General features: G+C 39.9%; 1 protein-coding gene and 1 long non-coding RNA gene across 3 annotated transcripts in view; one reads left to right on the top strand and one right to left on the bottom strand.

Annotated features, from left to right (window-relative positions):
* The window catches only part of LOC146548882 (uncharacterized), a 70,602-nt gene that overhangs the window by 19,427 nt on the left and 29,091 nt on the right, over window positions 1-22,084 (top strand). Inside the window, exons 3-4 of the mRNA XM_085261684.1 lie at window positions 1,373-3,223; window positions 6,417-8,267. Of these exons, the coding sequence (XP_085117810.1) occupies window positions 1,373-3,223; window positions 6,417-8,267 (3,702 nt within the window). The remainder of the gene's footprint in view (window positions 1-1,372; window positions 3,224-6,416; window positions 8,268-22,084) is intronic.
* Window positions 9,493-21,054, bottom strand: LOC146548883 (uncharacterized). Of its 2 annotated transcripts, XR_014890566.1 has the most exons (8): window positions 20,756-21,054; window positions 19,675-19,760; window positions 19,443-19,506; window positions 13,533-13,754; window positions 12,449-12,534; window positions 12,217-12,280; window positions 10,886-11,007; window positions 9,493-10,781 (listed from the first exon to the last, which is right to left on the bottom strand). It is a non-coding gene; the product is annotated as an uncharacterized LOC146548883 (long non-coding RNA). The 2 variants fall into 2 exon arrangements; XR_014890565.1 differs by having other exon boundaries at window positions 9,493-11,007.

Consider the following 22,084-nt stretch of genomic DNA (forward strand, 5'->3'; position numbering starts at 1 on the left):
CTATAAACACTGATATTCCACAGCAATCTCAGCTCACTTGGAATACTGCAGCACACAGCTCACAACTTATCCCTTGCATGCAGAAAATAGCCGCTCATACACATACAGGTCCTTTGCATCATCCATTTCAGAAACACATCATCTTGTTAAAATACTGATGTTTTACCACTGCACTACAATTATACCAATATGTTTCAACGAGTTATGTGCATATTTAACAATTCCTTACCAACAATTTAACTTCTTCACAACAATCCGATCCACATCCACAAATAAAAGTAAACAGGAAGTCCCAAGATGCATTTCTTGGTAAGTTTTTTTGGGGAAACTGCAGGTAAAGCCTTAAGCACTGCTCCCCCCGCGACCACAATATGTAACTACACAAACCAATAAAATTAACAGGTTCAAGTGCACATAACATGCAGATAACATGCAGATAACAAAAGAAATAGCACAAGAAATAACATAAAATTACTCAATAACATTGTTGTCTTAACATACATGGAAACAAAGAAACAACATTTTAAGACCCTGTTTTGAACCTTATATGGATATTTGGTTAACTGAAGGTTAACTGGCATGTTTTCTGCTACTGCAAACATACGAAATCCCATCTCATCTTTAGGTTGCTGCTCTGCGCTGGTCCTTTTCAGCTCATCTTTGTCAGGATTTGGATGGAAGACTTTATAATAAATAACTTTAAGTATTAGACCGAGGACGTAAACTGCAATAACACAGGCAGCTGTGATTAAAGCGTGCATGGGCTGTATCACAAAATCAGGAAGATGTTTGCTCATCTTCCAGCACCACACAGCACAGAGGATGCAAATATCAGTCATTATCAGTCAATAACCAGCATTTTTCCGTCTACAGAAAATGAAAATGGACTTTCTTTTGGTACTGTCACGAATACCTCGTACATTAAGGGATAGTATTTTTAAGGAACTGAAATGTAAGTCTGCCATAGGGGAAGAAGGGAACAAATAAAGTGAACTGGATGTCTGTTATTAAATTAACTGAAACTTGTAACGTGCTAAGGTATAAACACCTAAAGAAGATGCTCTCAAAAGGGAACAATAAGTTTTCAGTACCTCAGTAAAATTTATCAGACTGTTTTTTCTTTTTTCAATGAAGTGACCAAAATGCAAATTAATCGAGCCATGACGTCAGAAACTCTGTTCTTTGTGGGCGTTACCTATTTTCAATCAGACAATGGTGAACGTTGTTGTGGGCGGGGCCTGTTTCAAAGATGAAAGGCAAGAGAATCAGGCTTGTGACATCACAGTCAACCCAACTCTATAAATAGCAGGTGAGACCCACACAGGACAAGCACGTTTCTTACAGTCACGAGCGATTCACTGGATGAACTTTTGTTCTGCTGCCCTCAGTCATATCTGAATATCTGTTTCATTGTAACACCGTAGCGTTGTTTCAAATGTCAAAAATGAGCAACCAAAAAGCAAAACCACAATTTGTGTGCACTTTGCCAAAGAGTACACTGGACAGCCTTATTCAGGTGAGGAAAGCCTTCCAAAACACTCTCTCTGAAAATAACATTTTAAAAGAGGATACAAAGACAGCCAGACAGCAAATCAAACAGCTGATGGCCCAAATTTCCCTGATGCGTGCCGAGCTGGACCAGTATGAGATCCAAGCTGGAGAACTCACTGATGAATCAGTGTCACGCAAAGTGGAAATGAGCAGCGCCACCAAAGAAAAAGGGGATCAGACTTGTTCAGGTCAGACCAACAACTTTGACCTTGACATGAACCGTCTGAAACAGCAGCTTCAGCAGAGGGACAGCGAAATCCTGACCCTGAAACAGGAGAAGGACAGTCTGTCTCCCAAACCTGCACAGCTTCAGACACACGAGAATCCCAAAGTTGTGTGCACGCTGCCAAAGAGTATAGTGGACGACCTTGTTCGGGTTAGGAAAGCCTTCCTAAAAGCTCTGTCCGAAAATAAACGTTTAAAAGAGGATTCAAAGACAGCCAGACAGCAAATCAAACAGCTGATGGCCCAAATTTCCCTGATGGGTACCAAGCTGGAACAATTTAAGATCCAAGCTGGAGAAGAAAAGGAGGAACAGACCATCGCCTTTGACCTTGAAATGAACTGTGTGAAAGAGCAGCTTGGGCAGAGTGACAGCAAAATCCTGATCCTGAAACAGGAGAAGGAAAGTCTGTCTGCTGAGCTCGCACAGCTTCAGCAACACCAGGCCTCTCTGGCAGACACTCTGTGGAATGAGAAAAAACACAGAGAGAATCTGGAGCAGGAGAAGAAAGTGCTGGAGGAAGAAAGTAAAGTCCTGGAAGAGCAGAAAGTGGTGAAGGACACAAAAGAAATTCAGAAAATTCTGGACGAGCAGACCCAAGAATTAGCGGAGGCAAAGACTGAGACAGTAGAGACGGCAACCCCAGAGTCGCCCTCATCAGAAACCCTCCAGGTGTATCACAGTGCAGATGAGACCAAACAAATACTGGAGACAAAGGCTGAAACACCAACACTGGAGAAAACACTGAAAATGGAGGATAAGTTGCGCGTCAACAGACTGATCCAGTCGGTGGTTTTTCAGGCCATAGAAAAAGTCTCCTCTAAATACAAGCTCTTCACAGAGCGCCTCACTCCCGACTGCATCAGCGATCGCCTGATTGAGAAAATCTGGCCTGATGTTGAGAAGAAACATTTGGATCTGTCCCCAAAACGGCTGAAAAATCTAGACAAGGCCATTCTCAAGAATCTTTCCAAAGCACACAACTGCAAGGAAAAATATTTGATTTTTAATCTGAGGGAACAGCTTGATAATATTACTGTCCCAGCCTTCACCGAAAAGCTGTTGTCATTACCAAGAAGAGTCCTCAGTGTCTCTAAACACAGAGAAGAGTACAAGGAAGTGGTGAAAAACGTCACTAAAGATCTGGTAATGCACGCTATGAGCCAAGAAAATGAGACGACAACATGGCGTCCAGGAACATCAGATTTTGTTATACAGAAGCTTTCCCATAAGATCTGGAACAAAATTCTGTCCAAAAACTACAAAATGTCCTTGGAGAACATTGAACAACTCGCCCTGACGGTGTACAACGAACTCCATGACAGGTGGGATTCTCCAGCACTCTTATTGAAGTCAAGCAACCCAGTGGTTGACGAAGCAATCGTCAAAACCTTCAAAAAACACGCCAAACTGAGGAGCCAAAACATCATCTTTAGGGCTTTCTCGTGTGCACGCTAAAATTGAACTGACACGTGCATGCCACTATGTGGCAAAACTCTTAAAGTGGCTTAAAATATTCATTGAAATTGGGCATCTAAATTTAATTTTAAGACCAGGTGGTTAAAAAGAACCCCTCTTCTTCTCCCAACTTCCTTCCCTCATCACCAACTGGCCGAGGCAGATGGCCACCCCATCCCAGAGCCTGGGTCTGCCGGAGGTTTCTCTCTTTTCAAAGAGAGTTTTTCCTTCCCACTGTCGCCAAAGTGCTTGCTCTAGGGGGTTGGACTTTTTGTGCAATATTGTAGGGTCTTGACCTTACAATATAAAGCACCATGAGGGAAGTGTTGTTGGAGTTTGGTGCTGTTTCTTAGCTCAAAATGTCCAATTACAACAGGACATTTTGAGTTCAGAAACAGCACCAAACCACAAAATAAAATAAAATAAAAATTAAAAATAAAAAAAAACTTTGAATTTGTGCTTTGTTCTATTTGCTGTAAATTTGCTAAGAATGTCATATCAGATTAGAATTGTGTGTCTCAATATCATGTATCGTAGCATCGCCCTGTAGTTCAATTTGAAGTGGATGTCACAGTAATGTGTTTCTGTATGTGTGAAAAACACGGGAGACACTCAAAGTATAACCGGTGTTTGAGGTTAGCTGGTTGCATTTGTTTAGATATTCTACTCTCCGTGTTCCAGATCCCCAGAATTGATATTTTCACCAAATGGTCTTTTCTGCCTGCCAGTGTGTCATGCAGTTTTCAAGATTAAAGACTTTGGATAAGAAGAAAAATAAATCCCCACTCCTGGAAATGCATCTAGCCTTCATAACAATATTATTTACAGACAATTAATTATTTTAATTTTGAATAGAAAGCCTTCAACCTGGTTTTATTTAGATTTGTTTAGATTGTGTTCCCCCTCAGACTGACACATCTGAATTAAAACTGATAAACAGGATTTAAAAGGACACTGAGCAACAGATCAGTCCATGTAGAAACAGGACATAAGGTTAAGGAACAGGGGGGATCATTTGATTGTGGTCATTTTTTGATCTGACTCAGTGATGCTGGCTTCTCTCCTGGACACATCTTCCCTTTGCATGCAATTCACTGATGTAGAATAGGTGTAACACGGTGAAGGACCAGGGCGCCTGACTGTAGCATGATAAATAATAAGCTAATCAGAATTGCTTCGCCTACGGAGGCCGAATGTTTGAATAAAACACAGGAAACAGAAATAGAGCCCAAAAATAAATATATTATTTATGTTAAGTTGATGCTGAGTTTATAGACAGATATACAAAAAATAAATATGCATATATCACAACAAAAACAATAGTAATAATACAAAACAGCTCATTCCTCATTTCCCCTTTAATTTAATGACTGATATGTTGAAATGGTTTGACACACAGTGAAATGATTTAATGCACAGCAGAAAGTGCATATTCAAATTCATCTCCACATTAAGATGAGTGTAGCCTGGAAAATGGTTAGCCACACAGGACACAAACACTGGGGTTCTTAATGTGCAGTTTTTATTGTCAATAAACAAAAATGTCCTTTGACCTTTACTTTTGTCAAACAGCAGCCATGTGGACTTGTACTGAACACTGACAACATGAGAGGTAACGTGGCAAAGTAACAGAATAAACGATTTTTAAAAAAAGATGTGCCGGCACAATATGAGGAAGAAAGGAAATGAAATAAAATACAAAACACAAAAATACGGCAGTGGCCTCTGTCTGTGCAGAACAAAATACAAAGAGCTAAATCACACAAGGCTCCTTTAAAAAAAAAAAAAAAGTGGAAGTGTTACATACATTTTCTATAAACACTGATATTCCACAGCAATCTCAGCTCACTTGGAATACTGCAGCACACAGCTCACAACTTATCCCTTGCATGCAGAAAATAGCCGCTCATACACATACAGGTCCTTTGCATCATCCATTTCAGAAACACATCATCTTGTTAAAATACTGATGTTTTACCACTGCACTACAATTATACCAATATCTTTCAACGAGTTATGTGCATATTTAACAATTCCTTACCAACAATTTAACTTCTTCACAACAATCCGATCCACATCCACAAATAAAAGTAAACAGGAAGTCCCAAGATGCATTTCTTGGTAAGTTTTTTTGGGGAAACTGCAGGTAAAGCCTTAAGCACTGCTCCCCCCGCGACCACAATATGTAACTACACAAACCAATAAAATTAACAGGTTCAAGTGCACATAACATGCAGATAACATGCAGGTAACAAAAGAAATAGCACAAGAAATAACATAAAATTACTCAATAACATTGTTGTCTTAACATACATGGAAATAAAGAAACAACATTTTAAGACCCTGTTTTGAACCTTATATGGATATTTGGTTAACTGAAGGTTAACTGGCATGTTTTCTGCTACTGCAAACATACGAAATCCCATCTCATCTTTAGGTTGCTGCTCTGCGCTGGTCCTTTTCAGCTCATCTTTGTCAGGATTTGGATGGAAGACTTTATAATAAATAACTTTAAGTATTAGACCGAGGACGTAAACTGCAATAACACAGGCAGCTGTGATTAAAGCGTGCATGGGCTGTATCACAAAATCAGGAAGATGTTTGCTCATCTTCCAGCACCACACAGCACAGAGGATGCAAATATCAGTCATTATCAGTCAATAACCAGCATTTTTCCGTCTACAGAAAATGAAAATGGACTTTCTTTTGGTACTGTCACGAATACCTCGTACATTAAGGGATAGTATTTTTAAGGAACTGAAATGTAAGTCTGCCATAGGGGAAGAAGGGAACAAATAAAGTGAACTGGATGTCTGTTATTAAATTAACTGAAACTTGTAACGTGCTAAGGTATAAACACCTAAAGAAGATGCTCTCAAAAGGGAACAATAAGTTTTCAGTACCTCAGTAAAATTTATCAGACTGTTTTTTCTTTTTTCAATGAAGTGACCAAAATGCAAATTAATCGAGCCATGACGTCAGAAGCGCTGTTCTTTGTGGGCGTTACCTATTTTCAATCAGACAATGGGGAACGTTGTTGTGGGCGGGGCCTGTTTCAAAGATGAAAGGCAAGAGAATCAGGCTTGTGACATCACAGTCAACCCAACTCTATAAATAGCAGGTGAGACCCACACAGGACAAGCACGTTTCTTACAGTCACGAGCGATTCACTGGATGAACTTTTGTTCTGCTGCCCTCAGTCATATCTGAATATCTGTTTCATTGTAACACCGTAGCGTTGTTTCAAATGTCAAAAATGAGCAACCAAAAAGCAAAACCACAATTTGTGTGCACTTTGCCAAAGAGTACACTGGACAGCCTTATTCAGGTGAGGAAAGCCTTCCAAAACACTCTCTCTGAAAATAACATTTTAAAAGAGGATACAAAGACAGCCAGACAGCAAATCAAACAGCTGATGGCCCAAATTTCCCTGATGCGTGCCGAGCTGGACCAGTATGAGATCCAAGCTGGAGAACTCACTGATGAATCAGTGTCACGCAAAGTGGAAATGAGCAGCGCCACCAAAGAAAAAGGGGATCAGACTTGTTCAGGTCAGACCAACAACTTTGACCTTGACATGAACCGTCTGAAACAGCAGCTTCAGCAGAGGGACAGCGAAATCCTGACCCTGAAACAGGAGAAGGACAGTCTGTCTCCCGAACCTGCACAGCTTCAGACACACGAGAATCCCAAAGTTGTGTGCACGCTGCCAAAGAGTATAGTGGACGACCTTGTTCGGGTTAGGAAAGCCTTCCTAAAAGCTCTGTCCGAAAATAAACGTTTAAAAGAGGATTCAAAGACAGCCAGACAGCAAATCAAACAGCTGATGGCCCAAATTTCCCTGATGGGTACCAAGCTGGAACAATTTAAGATCCAAGCTGGAGAAGAAAAGGAGGAACAGACCATCGCCTTTGACCTTGAAATGAACTGTGTGAAAGAGCAGCTTGGGCAGAGTGACAGCAAAATCCTGATCCTGAAACAGGAGAAGGAAAGTCTGTCTGCTGAGCTCGCACAGCTTCAGCAACACCAGGCCTCTCTGGCAGACACTCTGTGGAATGAGAAAAAACACAGAGAGAATCTGGAGCAGGAGAAGAAAGTGCTGGAGGAAGAAAGTAAAGTCCTGGAAGAGCAGAAAGTGGTGAAGGACACAAAAGAAATTCAGAAAATTCTGGACGAGCAGACCCAAGAATTAGCGGAGGCAAAGACTGAGACAGTAGAGACGGCAACCCCAGAGTCGCCCTCATCAGAAACCCTCCAGGTGTATCACAGTGCAGATGAGACCAACCAAATACTGGAGACAAAGGCTGAAACATCAACACTGGAGAAAACACTGAAAATGGAGGATAAGTTGCGCGTCAACAGACTGATCCAGTCGGTGGTTTCTCAGGCCATAGAAAAAGTCTCCTCTAAATACAAGCTCTTCACAGAGCGCCTCACTCCCGACTGCATCAGCGATCGCCTGATTGAGAAAATCTGGCCTGATGTTGAGAAGAAACATTTGGATCTGTCCCCAAAACGGCTGAAAAATCTAGACAAGGCCATTCTCAAGAATCTTTCCAAAGCACATAACTGCAAGGAAAAATATTTGATTTTTAATCTGAGGGAACAGCTTGATAATATTACTGTCCCAGCCTTCACCGAAAAGCTGTTGTCATTACCAAGAAGAGTCCTCAGTGTCTCTAAACACAGAGAAGAGTACAAGGAAGTGGTGAAAAACGTCACTAAAGATCTGGTAATGCACGCTATGAGCCAAGAAAATGAGACGACAACATGGCGTCCAGGAACATCAGATTTTATTATACAGAAGCTTTCCCATAAGATCTGGAACAAAATTCTGTCCAAAAACTACAAAATGTCCTTGGAGAACATTGAACAACTCGCCCTGACGGTGTACAACGAACTCCATGACAGGTGGGATTCTCCAGCACTCTTATTGAAGTCAAGCAACCCAGTGGTTGACGAAGCAATCGTCAAAACCTTCAAAAAACACGCCAAACTGAGGAGCCAAAACATCATCTTTAGGGCTTTCTCGTGTGCACGCTAAAATTGAACTGACACGTGCATGCCACTATGTGGCAAAACTCTTAAAGTGGCTTAAAATATTCATTGAAATTGGGCATCTAAATTTAATTTTAAGACCAGGTGGTTAAAAAGAACCCCTCTTCTTCTCCCAACTTCCTTCCCTCATCACCAACTGGCCGAGGCAGATGGCCACCCCATCCCAGAGCCTGGGTCTGCCGGAGGTTTCTCTCTTTTCAAAGAGAGTTTTTCCTTCCCACTGTCGCCAAAGTGCTTGCTCTAGGGGGTTGGACTTTTTGTGCAATATTGTAGGGTCTTGACCTTACAATATAAAGCACCATGAGGGAAGTGTTGTTGGAGTTTGGTGCTGTTTCTTAGCTCAAAATGTCCAATTACAACAGGACATTTTGAGTTCAGAAACAGCACCAAACCACAAAATAAAATAAAAAATAAAAATAAAAAAAACTTTGAATTTGTGCTTTGTTCTATTTGCTGTAAATTTGCTAAGAATGTCATATCAGATTAGAATTGTGTGTCTCAATATCATGTATCGTAGCATCGCCCTGTAGTTCAATTTGAAGTGGATGTCACAGTAATGTCTTTCTGTATGTGTGAAAAACACGGGAGACACTCAAAGTATAACCGGTGTTTGAGGTTAGCTGGTTACATTTGTTTAGATATTCTACTCTCCGTGTTCCAGATCCCCAGAATTGATATTTTCACCAAATGGTCTTTTCTGCCTGCCAGTGTGTCATGCAGTTTTCAAGATTAAAGACTTTGGATAAGAAGAAAAATAAATCCCCACTCCTGGAAATGCATCTAGCCTTCATAACAATATTATTTACAGACAATTAATTATTTTAATTTTGAATAGAAAGCCTTCAACCTGGTTTTATTTAGATTTATTTAGATTGTGTTCCCCCTCAGACTGACACATCTGAATTAAAACTGATAAACAGGATTTAAAAGGACACTGAGCAGCAGATCAGTCCATGTAGAAACAGGACATAAGGTTAAGGAACAGGGGGGATCATTTGATTGTGATCATTTTTTGATCTGACTCAGTGATGCTGGCTTCTCTCCTGGACACATCTTCCCTTTGCATGCAATTCACTGATGTAGAATAGGTGTAACACGGTGAAGGACCAGGGCGCCTGACTGTAGCATGATAAATAATAAGCTAATCAGAATTGCTTCGCCTACGGAGGCCGAATGTTTGAATAAAACACAGGAAACAGAAATAGAGCCCAAAAATAAATATATTATTTATGTTAAGTTGATGCTGAGTTTATAGACAGATATACAAAAAATAAATATGCAAATATATCACAACAAAAACAATAGTAATAATACAAAACAGCTCATTCCTCATTTCCCCTTTAATTTAATGACTGATATGTTGAAATGGTTTGACACACAGTGAAATGATTTAATGCTCAGCAGGAAGTGCATATTCAAATTCATCTCCACATTAAGATGAGTGTAGCCTGGAAAATGGTTAGCCACACAGGACACAAACACTGGGGTTCTTAACGTGCAGTTTTTATTGTCAATAACCAAAAATGTCCTTTGACCTTTACTTTTGTCAAACAGCAACCATGTGGACTTGTACTGAACACTGACAACATGAGAGGTAACGTGGCAAAGTAACAGAATAAACGATTTTTAAAAAAAGATGTGCCGGCACAATATGAGGAAGAAAGGAAATGAAATAAAATACAAAACACAAAAATACGGCAGTGGCCTCTGTCTGTGCAGAACAAAATACAAAGAGCTAAATCACACAAGGCTCCTTTAAAAAAAAAAAAGTGGAAGTGTTACATACATTTTCTATAAACACTGATATTCCACAGCAATCTCAGCTCACTTGGAATACTGCAGCACACAGCTCACAACTTATCCCTTGCATGCAGAAAATAGCCGCTCATACACATACAGGTCCTTTGCATCATCCATTTCAGAAACACATCATCTTGTTAAAATACTGATGTTTTACCACTGCACTACAATTATACCAATATGTTTCAACGAGTTATGTGCATATTTAACAATTCCTTACCAACAATTTAACTTCTTCACAACAATCCGATCCACATCCACAAATAAAAGTAAACAGGAAGTCCCAAGATGCATTTCTTGGTAAGTTTTTTTGGGGAAACTGCAGGTAAAGCCTTAAGCACTGCTCCCCCCGTGACCACAATATGTAACTACACAAACCAATAAAATTAACAGGTTCAAGTGCACATAACATGCAGATAACATGCAGATAACAAAAGAAATAGCACAAGAAATAACATAAAATTACTCAATAACATTGTTGTCTTAACATACATGGAAATAAAGAAACAACATTTTAAGACCCTGTTTTGAACCTTATATGGATATTTGGTTAACTGAAGGTTAACTGGCATGTTTTCTGCAGAATACAGTTAAGTAAATAGAAATACTTGAGTAAAGTAGAATCTAAGCTGGGGCGCTTCTGCTGTTGGTTTGTTTTCTATCAGTGCAACACTGCCACCTTGTGTTTAAACTGTGGGGGGACAAGGGAAAAGTGAAATTTGGATCTTCTCCAGCTTTGATGGCACCATGCATTTGCTTCACTTCAGTCTATCCACAGTCAGGTTAATTTCTCACCAAGATCTTGCACTGATGAAGCACATCCCAAAGATTCTCAAAGGGGTCAAAATATGGACTTGATGATCCAAGTGTGAAAATGATGCCTCCTGCTCCCCAAACCACTCTTTCATGGTTTGATCCTGGTTAATCATTTTGGAACACACACACACACACACACACACACACACACACACACACACACACACACACACACACACACACACACACAACAGAAAACCATAAGAAGTCCTGTTTGCAGTTTGCCACAAGCCATGTGGGGGACACAGCAAACATGTGGAAGAAGGTGCTCTGGTCAGATGAGACCAAAAGGGAACTTTTTGGCCAAAATGCAAAACACTGTGTGTGGCGGAAAACTAACACTGCACATCACTCTGAACACACCATCCCCACTGTCAAATATGGTGGTGGCAGCATCATGCTCTGGGGGTGCTTCTCTTCAGCAGGGACAGGGAAGCTGCTCAGAGTTGATGGGAAGATGGATGGAGCCAAATACAGGGCAATCTTGGAAGAAAACCTCTTAGAGTCTGCAAAAGACCTGAGACTGGGGCAGAGGTTCACCTTCCAGCAGGACAACGACCCTAAACATAAAGCCAGGGCAACAATGGAATGGTTTAAAACAAAACATCCATGTGTTAGAATAGCCCAGTCAAAGTCCAGATCTAAATCCAATCGAGAATCTGTGGCAAGATCTGAAAACTGCTGTTCACAAACGCTGTCCATCCAATCTGACTGAGCTGGAGCTGTTTTGCAAAGAAGAATGGGCAAGGATTTCAGTCTGTAGATGTGCAAAGCTGGTAGAGACATACCTGGTCAAACTTAAGCTCTCCTCTGTCTGCAGCAAACTTGCAGGCAGCAGCTTCTCCCCCCTCGCTCACATGCGTAAGTGCTCAGTCGCCTAGTGCCCAAGCTCGGATCATACCAAAATTAGGGGGAATTTACGACTGTGCGCTATGTGCTTCGAATATTGTATAGTTTTTGTTTTATACAGTTGTCAGTCAGGCATCTAACTATGAGACAAATTACACTCCAAAAAACCCCGGGCTTCTGAAACAACAGCCCGGGCTTAAGCCCAGTAATGTCCCACTTGTCAGTCTGGACAGCCCTGACCACCAACCGAAACATATTCATGTCATGAAAGCATATTTTTTAAAAATGGCTAAGCAAACACAGCCAATAACCTTCATTCTGATGATCTGCAGAATGATTTGGGCACAAAACAAATTTCACTGTTCAAAAACTTGCAAACTATATACTGTGTGGACAGTGTGGACTGATCATATCCCACAAACTAAGTTTGTGCAGACTAAACTGTCTTTGTATTCACTTACACAACATGTCTCTCAGGATTAACTGGAGTCATCAGCAACAGCATAGAGCAATCAGGTCTCAAGTCTAATAACAGAAGACAGGAAAAGATCAATAAAGAAACAACTTCCCCAAACCAAAGCACAAATGAAACAATAAGTAAAACAGGTTGATCTAAAGTATAATTAAAGCTCAGCCTGATTAATATAAATGTCACTGACAATTATTAATATATTGGAAAACCAAAATAGTTACCACTCAGTTAAAGACTTTCTGTCCAACTGCTTCTTCTTACAGACTTGTAAGGGTTTGATGTAACCTGGGGAGTGCTGGTCCCGAGCCTCAAAGACCATAAGAAGCAAGCAGAGGGAGAAAAAACAGAAAATTATTTAGAAACTGATTTGATCCTTAATGGCTGTGCAGCAGTTATAACTTACAACACAGAAGGTCAATGTAGTAGACCTCATACAACCAAATTAGACTAGCACATATAGTACTAAAATCCTCTATTACTGTGTCTGAATTTGTGGCATTAACACTGTTAGTTTAGGCCTAAAGAGATGTGTTTAAAGAAAAGACCACCTAACTTAAATGTAATCATTGCACGCTTGTTAAAAGCTAACTTTCAATATATAAAGTCTCTAATAAGCACAATTACCAGATAAAACATATGGCAGTGTTTATATGTGACACAGGCAACCCCAACATGTTCTGATGATTCAACTGTGGGATTTAGCTTCATTATTTAGAATATAGAAGAAGCTATAAAGCCAACATAGACTTTAACCATTTAGCAAGTCACGAATCTGGTTTATGGCTTTGGACTTTCACAACAAAAAATGTGTCTAAACACATGTTTTAACAAAACAAATACTGTTGTTGTTCTTCTTCTTCTTATCGTTTAAAATGTAATTACACAGATATGTTTGTTAAATGTAAAAGCAGTTTGCTTATGGCTAAAGGCTAGATTCGACATTAATAGATGCCACAGATGTTCAAAAGCTGCCTCAAAGCATTCAAATAAATACAGGGGTTAAGAATAAACGGTTCATATGTTAGAAAGTTTTATATGGACTAAAAACAAGCCCCCCAACCTTAACGGCTGCACCTTTCGAAAAGGTTTCTTCTGGGCTCTTATATAATAGCTGCTCACTTTTCTATTTCAATTAATCAAAATAAAGTTTCACTTTTTAAAACTGTGGGGTTAATTTGAAGTAACAGGAGCCGAGAGGCAGCAGCAACGTTAGGCTAACACTAGCTAGCTAGCAAGATCATAAATCTGGTGCTAAACTGAGAGAAGGCACAAAAGCAGTTTGAATAACAGTAAACATTTACTCACCAAATCAGTATATAACGTAAGGAATCACAGCAATGACAAGCGGCTCGATAAAACCATTCTCCACAACGACTTTCCATGAAGTTCGTCTTGAATCGCTAACGAAGAAGAATAAAACCAGCCAAGTGCAGATGAAGTGGGCGAAGATGAAGCAGGGCAGCACGGAGGCGAAAGGAGCGAGGGCAGTGAGACGAGATGAGAAACAGTGTGACGGCCTTTTAAGTTCTGGAAAAATATAAACAAAAATCAATAGAAAGCCTTCAACCTGGTTTTATTTAGATTTGTTTAGATTGTGTTCCCCCTCAGACTGACACATCTGAATTAAAACTGATAAACAGGATTTAAAAGGACACTGAGCAGCAGATCAGTCCGTGTAGAAACAGGACATAAGGTTAAGGAACAGGGGGGATCATTTGATTGTGATCATTTTTTGATCTGACTCAGTGATGCTGGCTTCTCTCCTGGACACATCTTCCCTTTGCATGCAATTCACTGATGTAGAATAGGTGTAACACGGTGAAGGACCAGGGCGCCTGACTGTAGCATGATAAATAATAAGCTAATCAGAATTGCTTCGCCTACGGAGGCCGAATGTTTGAATAAAACACAGGAAACACAAATAGAGCCCAAAAATAAATATATTATTTATGTTAAGTTGATGCTGAGTTTATAGACAGATATACAAAAAATAAATATGCAAATATATCACAACAAAAACAATAGTAATAATACAAAACAGCTCATTCCTCATTTCCCCTTTAATTTAATGACTGATATGTTGAAATGGTTTGACACACAGTGAAATGATTTAATGCACAGCAGAAAGTGCATATTCAAATTCATCTCCACATTAAGATGAGTGTAGCCTGGAAAATGGTTAGCCACACAGGACACAAACACTGGGGTTCTTAATGTGCAGTTTTTATTGTCAATAACCAAAAATGTCCTTTGACCTTTACTTTTGTCAAACAGCAGCCATGTGGACTTGTACTGAACACTGACAACATGAGAGGTAACGTGGCAAAGTAACAGAATAAACGATTTTTAAAAAAAGATGTGCCGGCACAATATGAGGAAGAAAGGAAATGAAATAAAATACAAAACACAAAAATACGGCAGTGGCCTCTGTCTGTGCAGAACAAAATACAAAGAGCTAAATCACACAAGGCTCCTTTAAAAAAAAAAAGTGGAAGTGTTACATACATTTTCTATAAACACTGATATTCCACAGCAATCTCAGCTCACTTGGAATACTGCAGCACACAGCTCACAACTTATCCCTTGCATGCAGAAAATAGCCGCTCATACACATACAGGTCCTTTGCATCATCCATTTCAGAAACACATCATCTTGTTAAAATACTGATGTTTTACCACTGCACTACAATTATACCAATATCTTTCAACGAGTTATGTGCATATTTAACAATTCCTTACCAACAATTTAACTTCTTCACAACAATCCGATCCACATCCACAAATAAAAGTAAACAGGAAGTCCCAAGATGCATTTCTTGGTAAGTTTTTTTGGGGAAACTGCAGGTAAAGCCTTAAGCACTGCTCCCCCCGCGACCACAATATGTAACTACACAAACCAATAAAATTAACAGGTTCAAGTGCACATAACATGCAGATAACATGCAGATAACAAAAGAAATAGCACAAGAAATAACATAAAATTACTCAATAACATTGTTGTCTTAACATACTGTTATCATCTCCAATGCCCTGTACCAACACAGAGCAAAGCAGCTATCTGAACGCTACCCCAACAGAGGTCGATTATCTTGTTAATAATTTCACCTCCTCACTACGTACGACTCTGGATACTGTAGCTCCTGTGAAAACTAAGGCCTCAAATCAGAAGTACCTGACTCCGTGGTATAATTCTGAAACACGTACCCTAAAGCAGATGACTCGTAATCTGGAGAGGAAATGGCGTGTCACAAATCTAGAGGATCATCATTTAGCCTGGAGAAATAGTTTGCTGCTTTATAAGAAAGCCCTCCGCAAAGCCAGAACATCTTACTATTCATCACTGATTGAAGAAAATAAGAACAACCCTAGGTTTCTCTTCAGCACTGTAGCCAGGCTGACAAAAAGTCAGAGCTCTTTTGAGCCAACCATCCCTTTAACGTTAACTAGTAATGACTTCATGAACTTCTTCACAAATAAAATTTTTATCATTAGAGAAAAAATTACCAATAATCATCCCACAGATGTAATATTATCTACAGCTACTCTTAGTACCATTGATATTAAGTTAGACTCTTTTTCTCCAATTGATCTTTCTGAGTTAACTTCAATAATTACTTCCTCCAAACCATCAACGTGTCTTTTAGACCCCATTCCTACAAAACTGCTCAAAGAAGTCCTGCCATTAATTAATTCTTCGATCTTAAATATGATCAACCTATCTCTAATAATCGGCTATGTACCACAGGCCTTCAAGCTGGCTGTAGTTAAACCTTTACTCAAAAAGCCATCTCTAGACCCAGCAGTCTTAGCTAATTATAGGCCAATCTCCAACCTTCCTTTCATATCAAAAATCCTTGAAAGAGTAGTTGTCAAACAGCTAACAGATCATCTGCAGAGGAATGGTTTATTTGAAGAGTTTCAGTCAGGTTTCAGAGCTCAGCACAGCACAGAAACAGCTTTAGTGAAGGTTACAAATGATCTTCTTATGGCCTCTGACAGTGGACTCATCTCTGTGCTTGTCCTGCTAGACCTCAGTGCAGCGTTCGATACTGTTGATCATAATATCCTATTAGAGCGATTAGAACATGCTGTAGGTATTACAAGTACTGCGCTGCAGTGGTTTGTATCATATCTATCTAATAGACTCCAATTCGTGCATGTAAATGGAGAGTCCTCTTCACACACTGAGGTTAATTATGGAGTTCCACAGGGTTCAGTGCTAGGACCAATTCTGTTTACATTATACATGCTTCCCTTAGGCAGTATCATTAGAAGACATAGCATACATTTTCACTGCTATGCAGATGACACCCAGCTCTATCTGTCCATGAAGCCAGATAACACACACCAATTAGTTAAACTGCAGGAATGTCTTAAAGACATAAAGACCTGGATGGCCGCTAACTTTCTGCTTCTTAATTCAGATAAAACTGAGGTTATTGTACTCGGCCCTGAAAATCTTAGAAATATGGTATCTAATCAGATTCTTACTCTGGATGGCATTACCTTGGCCTCCAGTAACGCGGTGAGGAACCTTGGAGTCATTTTTGACCAGGACATGTCCTTCAACGCACATATTAAACAAATATGTAAGACTGCTTTCTTCCATTTGCGCAACATCTCTAAAATTAGAAATATCCTGTCTCAGAGTGACGCTGAAAAACTAGTTCATGCATTTATTACTTCCAGGCTGGACTACTGTAATTCATTATTATCAGGATGTCCAAAAAACTCACTGAAAAGCCTTCAGCTAATCCAAAATGCTGCAGCAAGAGTCCTGACAGGGACTAGAAAGAGAGAGCATATTTCTCCTGTTTTGGCTTCCCTTCATTGGCTTCCTGTTAAATCCAGAATTGAATTCAAAATCCTACTCCTCACATACAAGGTCTTAAATAATCAGGCCCCATCTTATCTTAATGACCTTGTAGTACCATATCACCCTATTAGAGCGCTCCGCTCTCGCTCTGCAGGCCTACTTGTTGTTCCTAGAGTATTTAAAAGTAGAATGGGAGGGAGAGCCTTCAGTTTTCAGGCCCCTCTTCTGTGGAACCAGCTTCCAGTTTGGATTCGGGAGACAGACACTATCTCTACTTTTAAGATTAGGCTTAAAACTTTCCTTTTTTCTAAAGCATATAGTTAGGGCTGGACCAGGTGACCCTGAATCCTCCCTTTGTTATGCTGCAATAGATGTAGGCTGCCGGGGGATTCCCATGATGCATTGAGTTTTTCCTTTCCAGTCACCTTTCTCACTCACTATGTATTAATAGACCTCTCTGCATTGAATCATATCTGTTATTAACCTCTGTCTCTCTTCCACAGCATGTCTTTATCCTGTCTTCCTTCTCTCACCCCAACCGGTCGCAGCAGATGGCCGCCCCTCCCTGAGCCTGGTTCTGCCGGAGGTTTCTTCCTGTTAAAAGGGAGTTTTTCCTTCCCACTGTCGCCAAAGTGCTTGCTCATAGGGGGTCATATGATTGTTGGGTTTTTCTCTGTATCTATGAAGCGCCTTGAGGCGACTTTTGTTGTGATTTGGCGCTATATAAATAAAATTGAATTGAATTGAACATACATGGAAACAAAGAAACAACATTTTAAGACCCTGTTTTGAACCTTATATGGATATTTGGTTAACTGAAGGTTAACTGGCATGTTTTCTGCAGAATACAGTTAAGTAAATAGAAATACTTGAGTAAAGTAGAATCTAAGCTGGGGCGCTTCTGCTGTTGGTTTGTTTTCTATCAGTGCAACACTGCCACCTTGTGTTTAAACTGTGGGGGGACAAGGGAAAAGTGAAATTTGGATCTTCTCCAGCTTTGATGGCACCATGCCTTTGCTTCACTTCAGTCTATCCACAGTCAGGTTAATTTCTCACCAAGATCTTGCACTGATGAAGCACATCCCAAAGATTCTCAAAGGGGTCAAAATATGGACTTGATGATCCAAGTGTGAAAATGATGCCTCCTGCTCCCCAAACCACTCTTTCATGGTTTGATCCTGGTTAATCATTTTGGAACACACACACACACACACACACACACACACACACACACACACACACACACACACACACACACACACACACACACACACACACAACAGAAAACCATAAGAAGTCCTGTTTGCAGTTTGCCACAAGCCATGTGGGGGACACAGCAAACATGTGGAAGAAGGTGCTCTGGTCAGATGAGACCAAAAGGGAACTTTTTGGCCAAAATGCAAAACACTGTGTGTGGCGGAAAACTAACACTGCACATCACTCTGAACACACCATCCCCACTGTCAAATATGGGGGTGGCAGCATCATGCTCTGGGGGTGCTTCTCTTCATCACGGACAGGGAAGCTGGTCAGAGTTGATGGGAAGATGGATGGAGCCAAATACAGGGCAATCTTGGAAGAAAACCTCTTAGAGTCTGCAAAAGACCTGAGACTGGGGCAGAGGTTCACCTTCCAGCAGGACAACGACCCTAAACATAAAGCCAGGGCAACAATGGAATGGTTTAAAACAAAACATCCATGTGTTAGAATGGCCCAGTCAAAGTCCAGATCTAAATCCAATCGAGAATCTGTGGCAAGATCTGAAAACTGCTGTTCACAAACGCTCTCCATCCAATCTGGCTGAGCTGGAGCTGTTTTGCAAAGAAGAATGGGCAAGGATTTCAGTCTCTAGATGTGCAAAGCTGGTAGAGACATACCTGGTCAAACTTAAGCTCTCCTCTGTCTGCAGCAAACTTGCAGGCAGCAGCTTCTCCCCCCTCGCTCACATGCGTAAGTGCTCAGTCGCCTAGTGCCCAAGCTCGGATCATACCAAAATTAGGGGGAATTTACGACTGTGCGCTATGTGCTTCGAATATTGTATAGTTTTTGTTTTATACAGTTGTCAGTCAGGCATCTAACTATGAGACAAATTACACTCCAAAAAACCCCGGGCTTCTGAAACAACAGCCCGGGCTTAAGCCCAGTAATGTCCCACTTGTCAGTCTGGACAGCCCTGACCACCAACCGAAACATATTCATGTCATGAAAGCATATTTTTTAAAAATGGCTAAGCAAACACAGCCAATAACCTTCATTCTGATGATCTGCAGAATGATTTGGGCACAAAACAAATTTCACTGTTCAAAAACTTGCAAACTATATACTGTGTGGACAGTGTGGACTGATCATATCCCACAAACTAAGTTTGTGCAGACTAAACTGTCTTTGTATTCACTTACACAACATGTCTCTCAGGATTAACTGGAGTCATCAGCAACAGCATAGAGCAATCAGGTCTCAAGTCTAATAACAGAAGACAGGAAAAGATCAATAAAGAAACAACTTCCCCAAACCAAAGCACAAATGAAACAATAAGTAAAACAGGTTGATCTAAAGTATAATTAAAGCTCAGCCTGATTAATATAAATGTCACTGACAATTATTAATATATTGGAAAACCAAAATAGTTACCACTCAGTTAAAGACTTTCTGTCCAACTGCTTCTTCTTACAGACTTGTAAGGGTTTGATGTAACCTGGGGAGTGCTGGTCCCGAGCCTCAAAGACCATAAGAAGCAAGCAGAGGGAGAAAAAACAGAAAATTATTTAGAAACTGATTTGATCCTTAATGGCTGTGCAGCAGTTATAACTTACAACACAGAAGGTCAATGTAGTAGACCTCATACAACCAAATTAGACTAGCACATATAGTACTAAAATCCTCTATTACTGTGTCTGAATTTGTGGCATTAACACTGTTAGTTTAGGCCTAAAGAGATGTGTTTAAAGAAAAGACCACCTAACTTAAATGTAATCATTGCACGCTTGTTAAAAGCTAACTTTCAATATATAAAGTCTCTAATAAGCACAATTACCAGATAAAACATATGGCAGTGTTTATATGTGACACAGGCAACCCCAACATGTTCTGATGATTCAACTGTGGGATTTAGCTTCATTATTTAGAATATAGAAGAAGCTATAAAGCCAACATAGACTTTAACCATTTAGCAAGTCACGAATCTGGTTTATGGCTTTGGACTTTCACAACAAAAAATGTGTCTAAACACATGTTTTAACAAAACAAATACTGTTGTTGTTCTTCTTCTTATTGTTTAAAATGTAATTACACAGATATGTTTGTTAAATGTAAAAGCAGTTTGCTTATGGCTAAAGGCTAGATTCGACATTAATAGATGCCACAGATGTTCAAAAGCTGCCTCAAAGCATTCAAATAAATACAGGGGTTAAGAATAAACGGTTCATATGTTAGAAAGTTTTATATGGACTAAAAACAAGCCCCCCAACCTTAACGGCTGCACCTTTCGAAAAGGTTTCTTCTGGGCTCTTATATAATAGCTGCTCACTTTTCTATTTCAATTAATCAAAATAAAGTTTCACTTTTTAAAACTGTGGGGTTAATTTGAAGTAACAGGAGCCGAGAGGCAGCAGCAACGTTAGGCTAACACTAGCTAGCTAGCAAGATCATAAATCTGGTGCTAAACTGAGAGAAGGCACAAAAGCAGTTTGAATAACAGTAAACATTTACTCACCAAATCAGTATATAACGTAAGGAATCACAGCAATGACAAGTGGCTCGATAAAACCATTCTCCACAACGACTTTCCATGAAGTTCGTCTTGAATCGCTAACGAAGAAGAATAAAACCAGCCAAGTGCAGATGAAGTGGGCGAAGATGAAGCAGGGCAGCACGGAGGCGAAAGGAGCGAGGGCAGTGAGACGAGATGAGAAACAGTGTGACGGCCTTTTAAGTTCTGGAAAAATATAAACAAAAATCAATAGAAAGCCTTCAACCTGGTTTTATTTAGATTTGTTTAGATTGTGTTCCCCCTCAGACTGACACATCTGAATTAAAACTGATAAACAGGATTTAAAAGGACACTGAGCAACAGATCAGTCCATGTAGAAACAGGACATAAGGTTAAGGAACAGGGGGGATCATTTGATTGTGGTCATTTTTTGATCTGACTCAGTGATGCTGGCTTCTCTCCTGGACACATCTTCCCTTTGCATGCAATTCACTGATGTAGAATAGGTGTAACACGGTGAAGGACCAGGGCGCCTGACTGTAGCATGATAAATAATAAGCTAATCAGAATTGCTTCGCCTACGGAGGCCGAATGTTTGAATAAAACACAGGAAACACAAATAGAGCCCAAAAATAAATATATTATTTATGTTAAGTTGATGCTGAGTTTATAGACAGATATACAAAAAATAAATATGCAAATATATCACAACAAAAACAATAGTAATAATACAAAACAGCTCATTCCTCATTTCCCCTTTAATTTAATGACTGATATGTTGAAATGGTTTGACACACAGTGAAATGATGTAATGCACAGCAGAAAGTGCATATTCAAATTCATCTCCACATTAAGATGAGTGTAGCCTGGAAAATGGTTAGCCACACAGGACACAAACACTGGGGTTCTTAATGTGCAGTTTTTATTGTCAATAACCAAAAATGTCCTTTGACCTTTACTTTTGTCAAACAGCAGCCATGTGGACTTGTACTGAACACTGACAACATGAGAGGTAACGTGGCAAAGTAACAGAATAAACGATTTAAAAAAAAAGATGTGCCGGCACAATATGAGGAAGAAAGGAAATGAAATAAAATACAAAACACAAAAATACGGCAGTGGCCTCCGTCTGTGCAGAACAAAATACAAAGAGCTAAATCACACAAGGCTCCTTTAAAAAAAAAAAGTGGAAGTGTTACATACATTTTCTATAAACACTGATATTCCACAGCAATCTCAGCTCACTTGGAATACTGCAGCACACAGCTCACAACTTATCCCTTGCATGCAGAAAATAGCCGCTCATACACATACAGGTCCTTTGCATCATCC

This window comes from Mchenga conophoros, linkage group LG22, assembly GCF_057382185.1.
Source record: "Mchenga conophoros isolate Kocher_MC1m ecotype Shallow Benthic linkage group LG22, M_conophoros_male_GT1.1, whole genome shotgun sequence".
NCBI lineage: Eukaryota > Metazoa > Chordata > Actinopteri > Cichliformes > Cichlidae > Mchenga > Mchenga conophoros.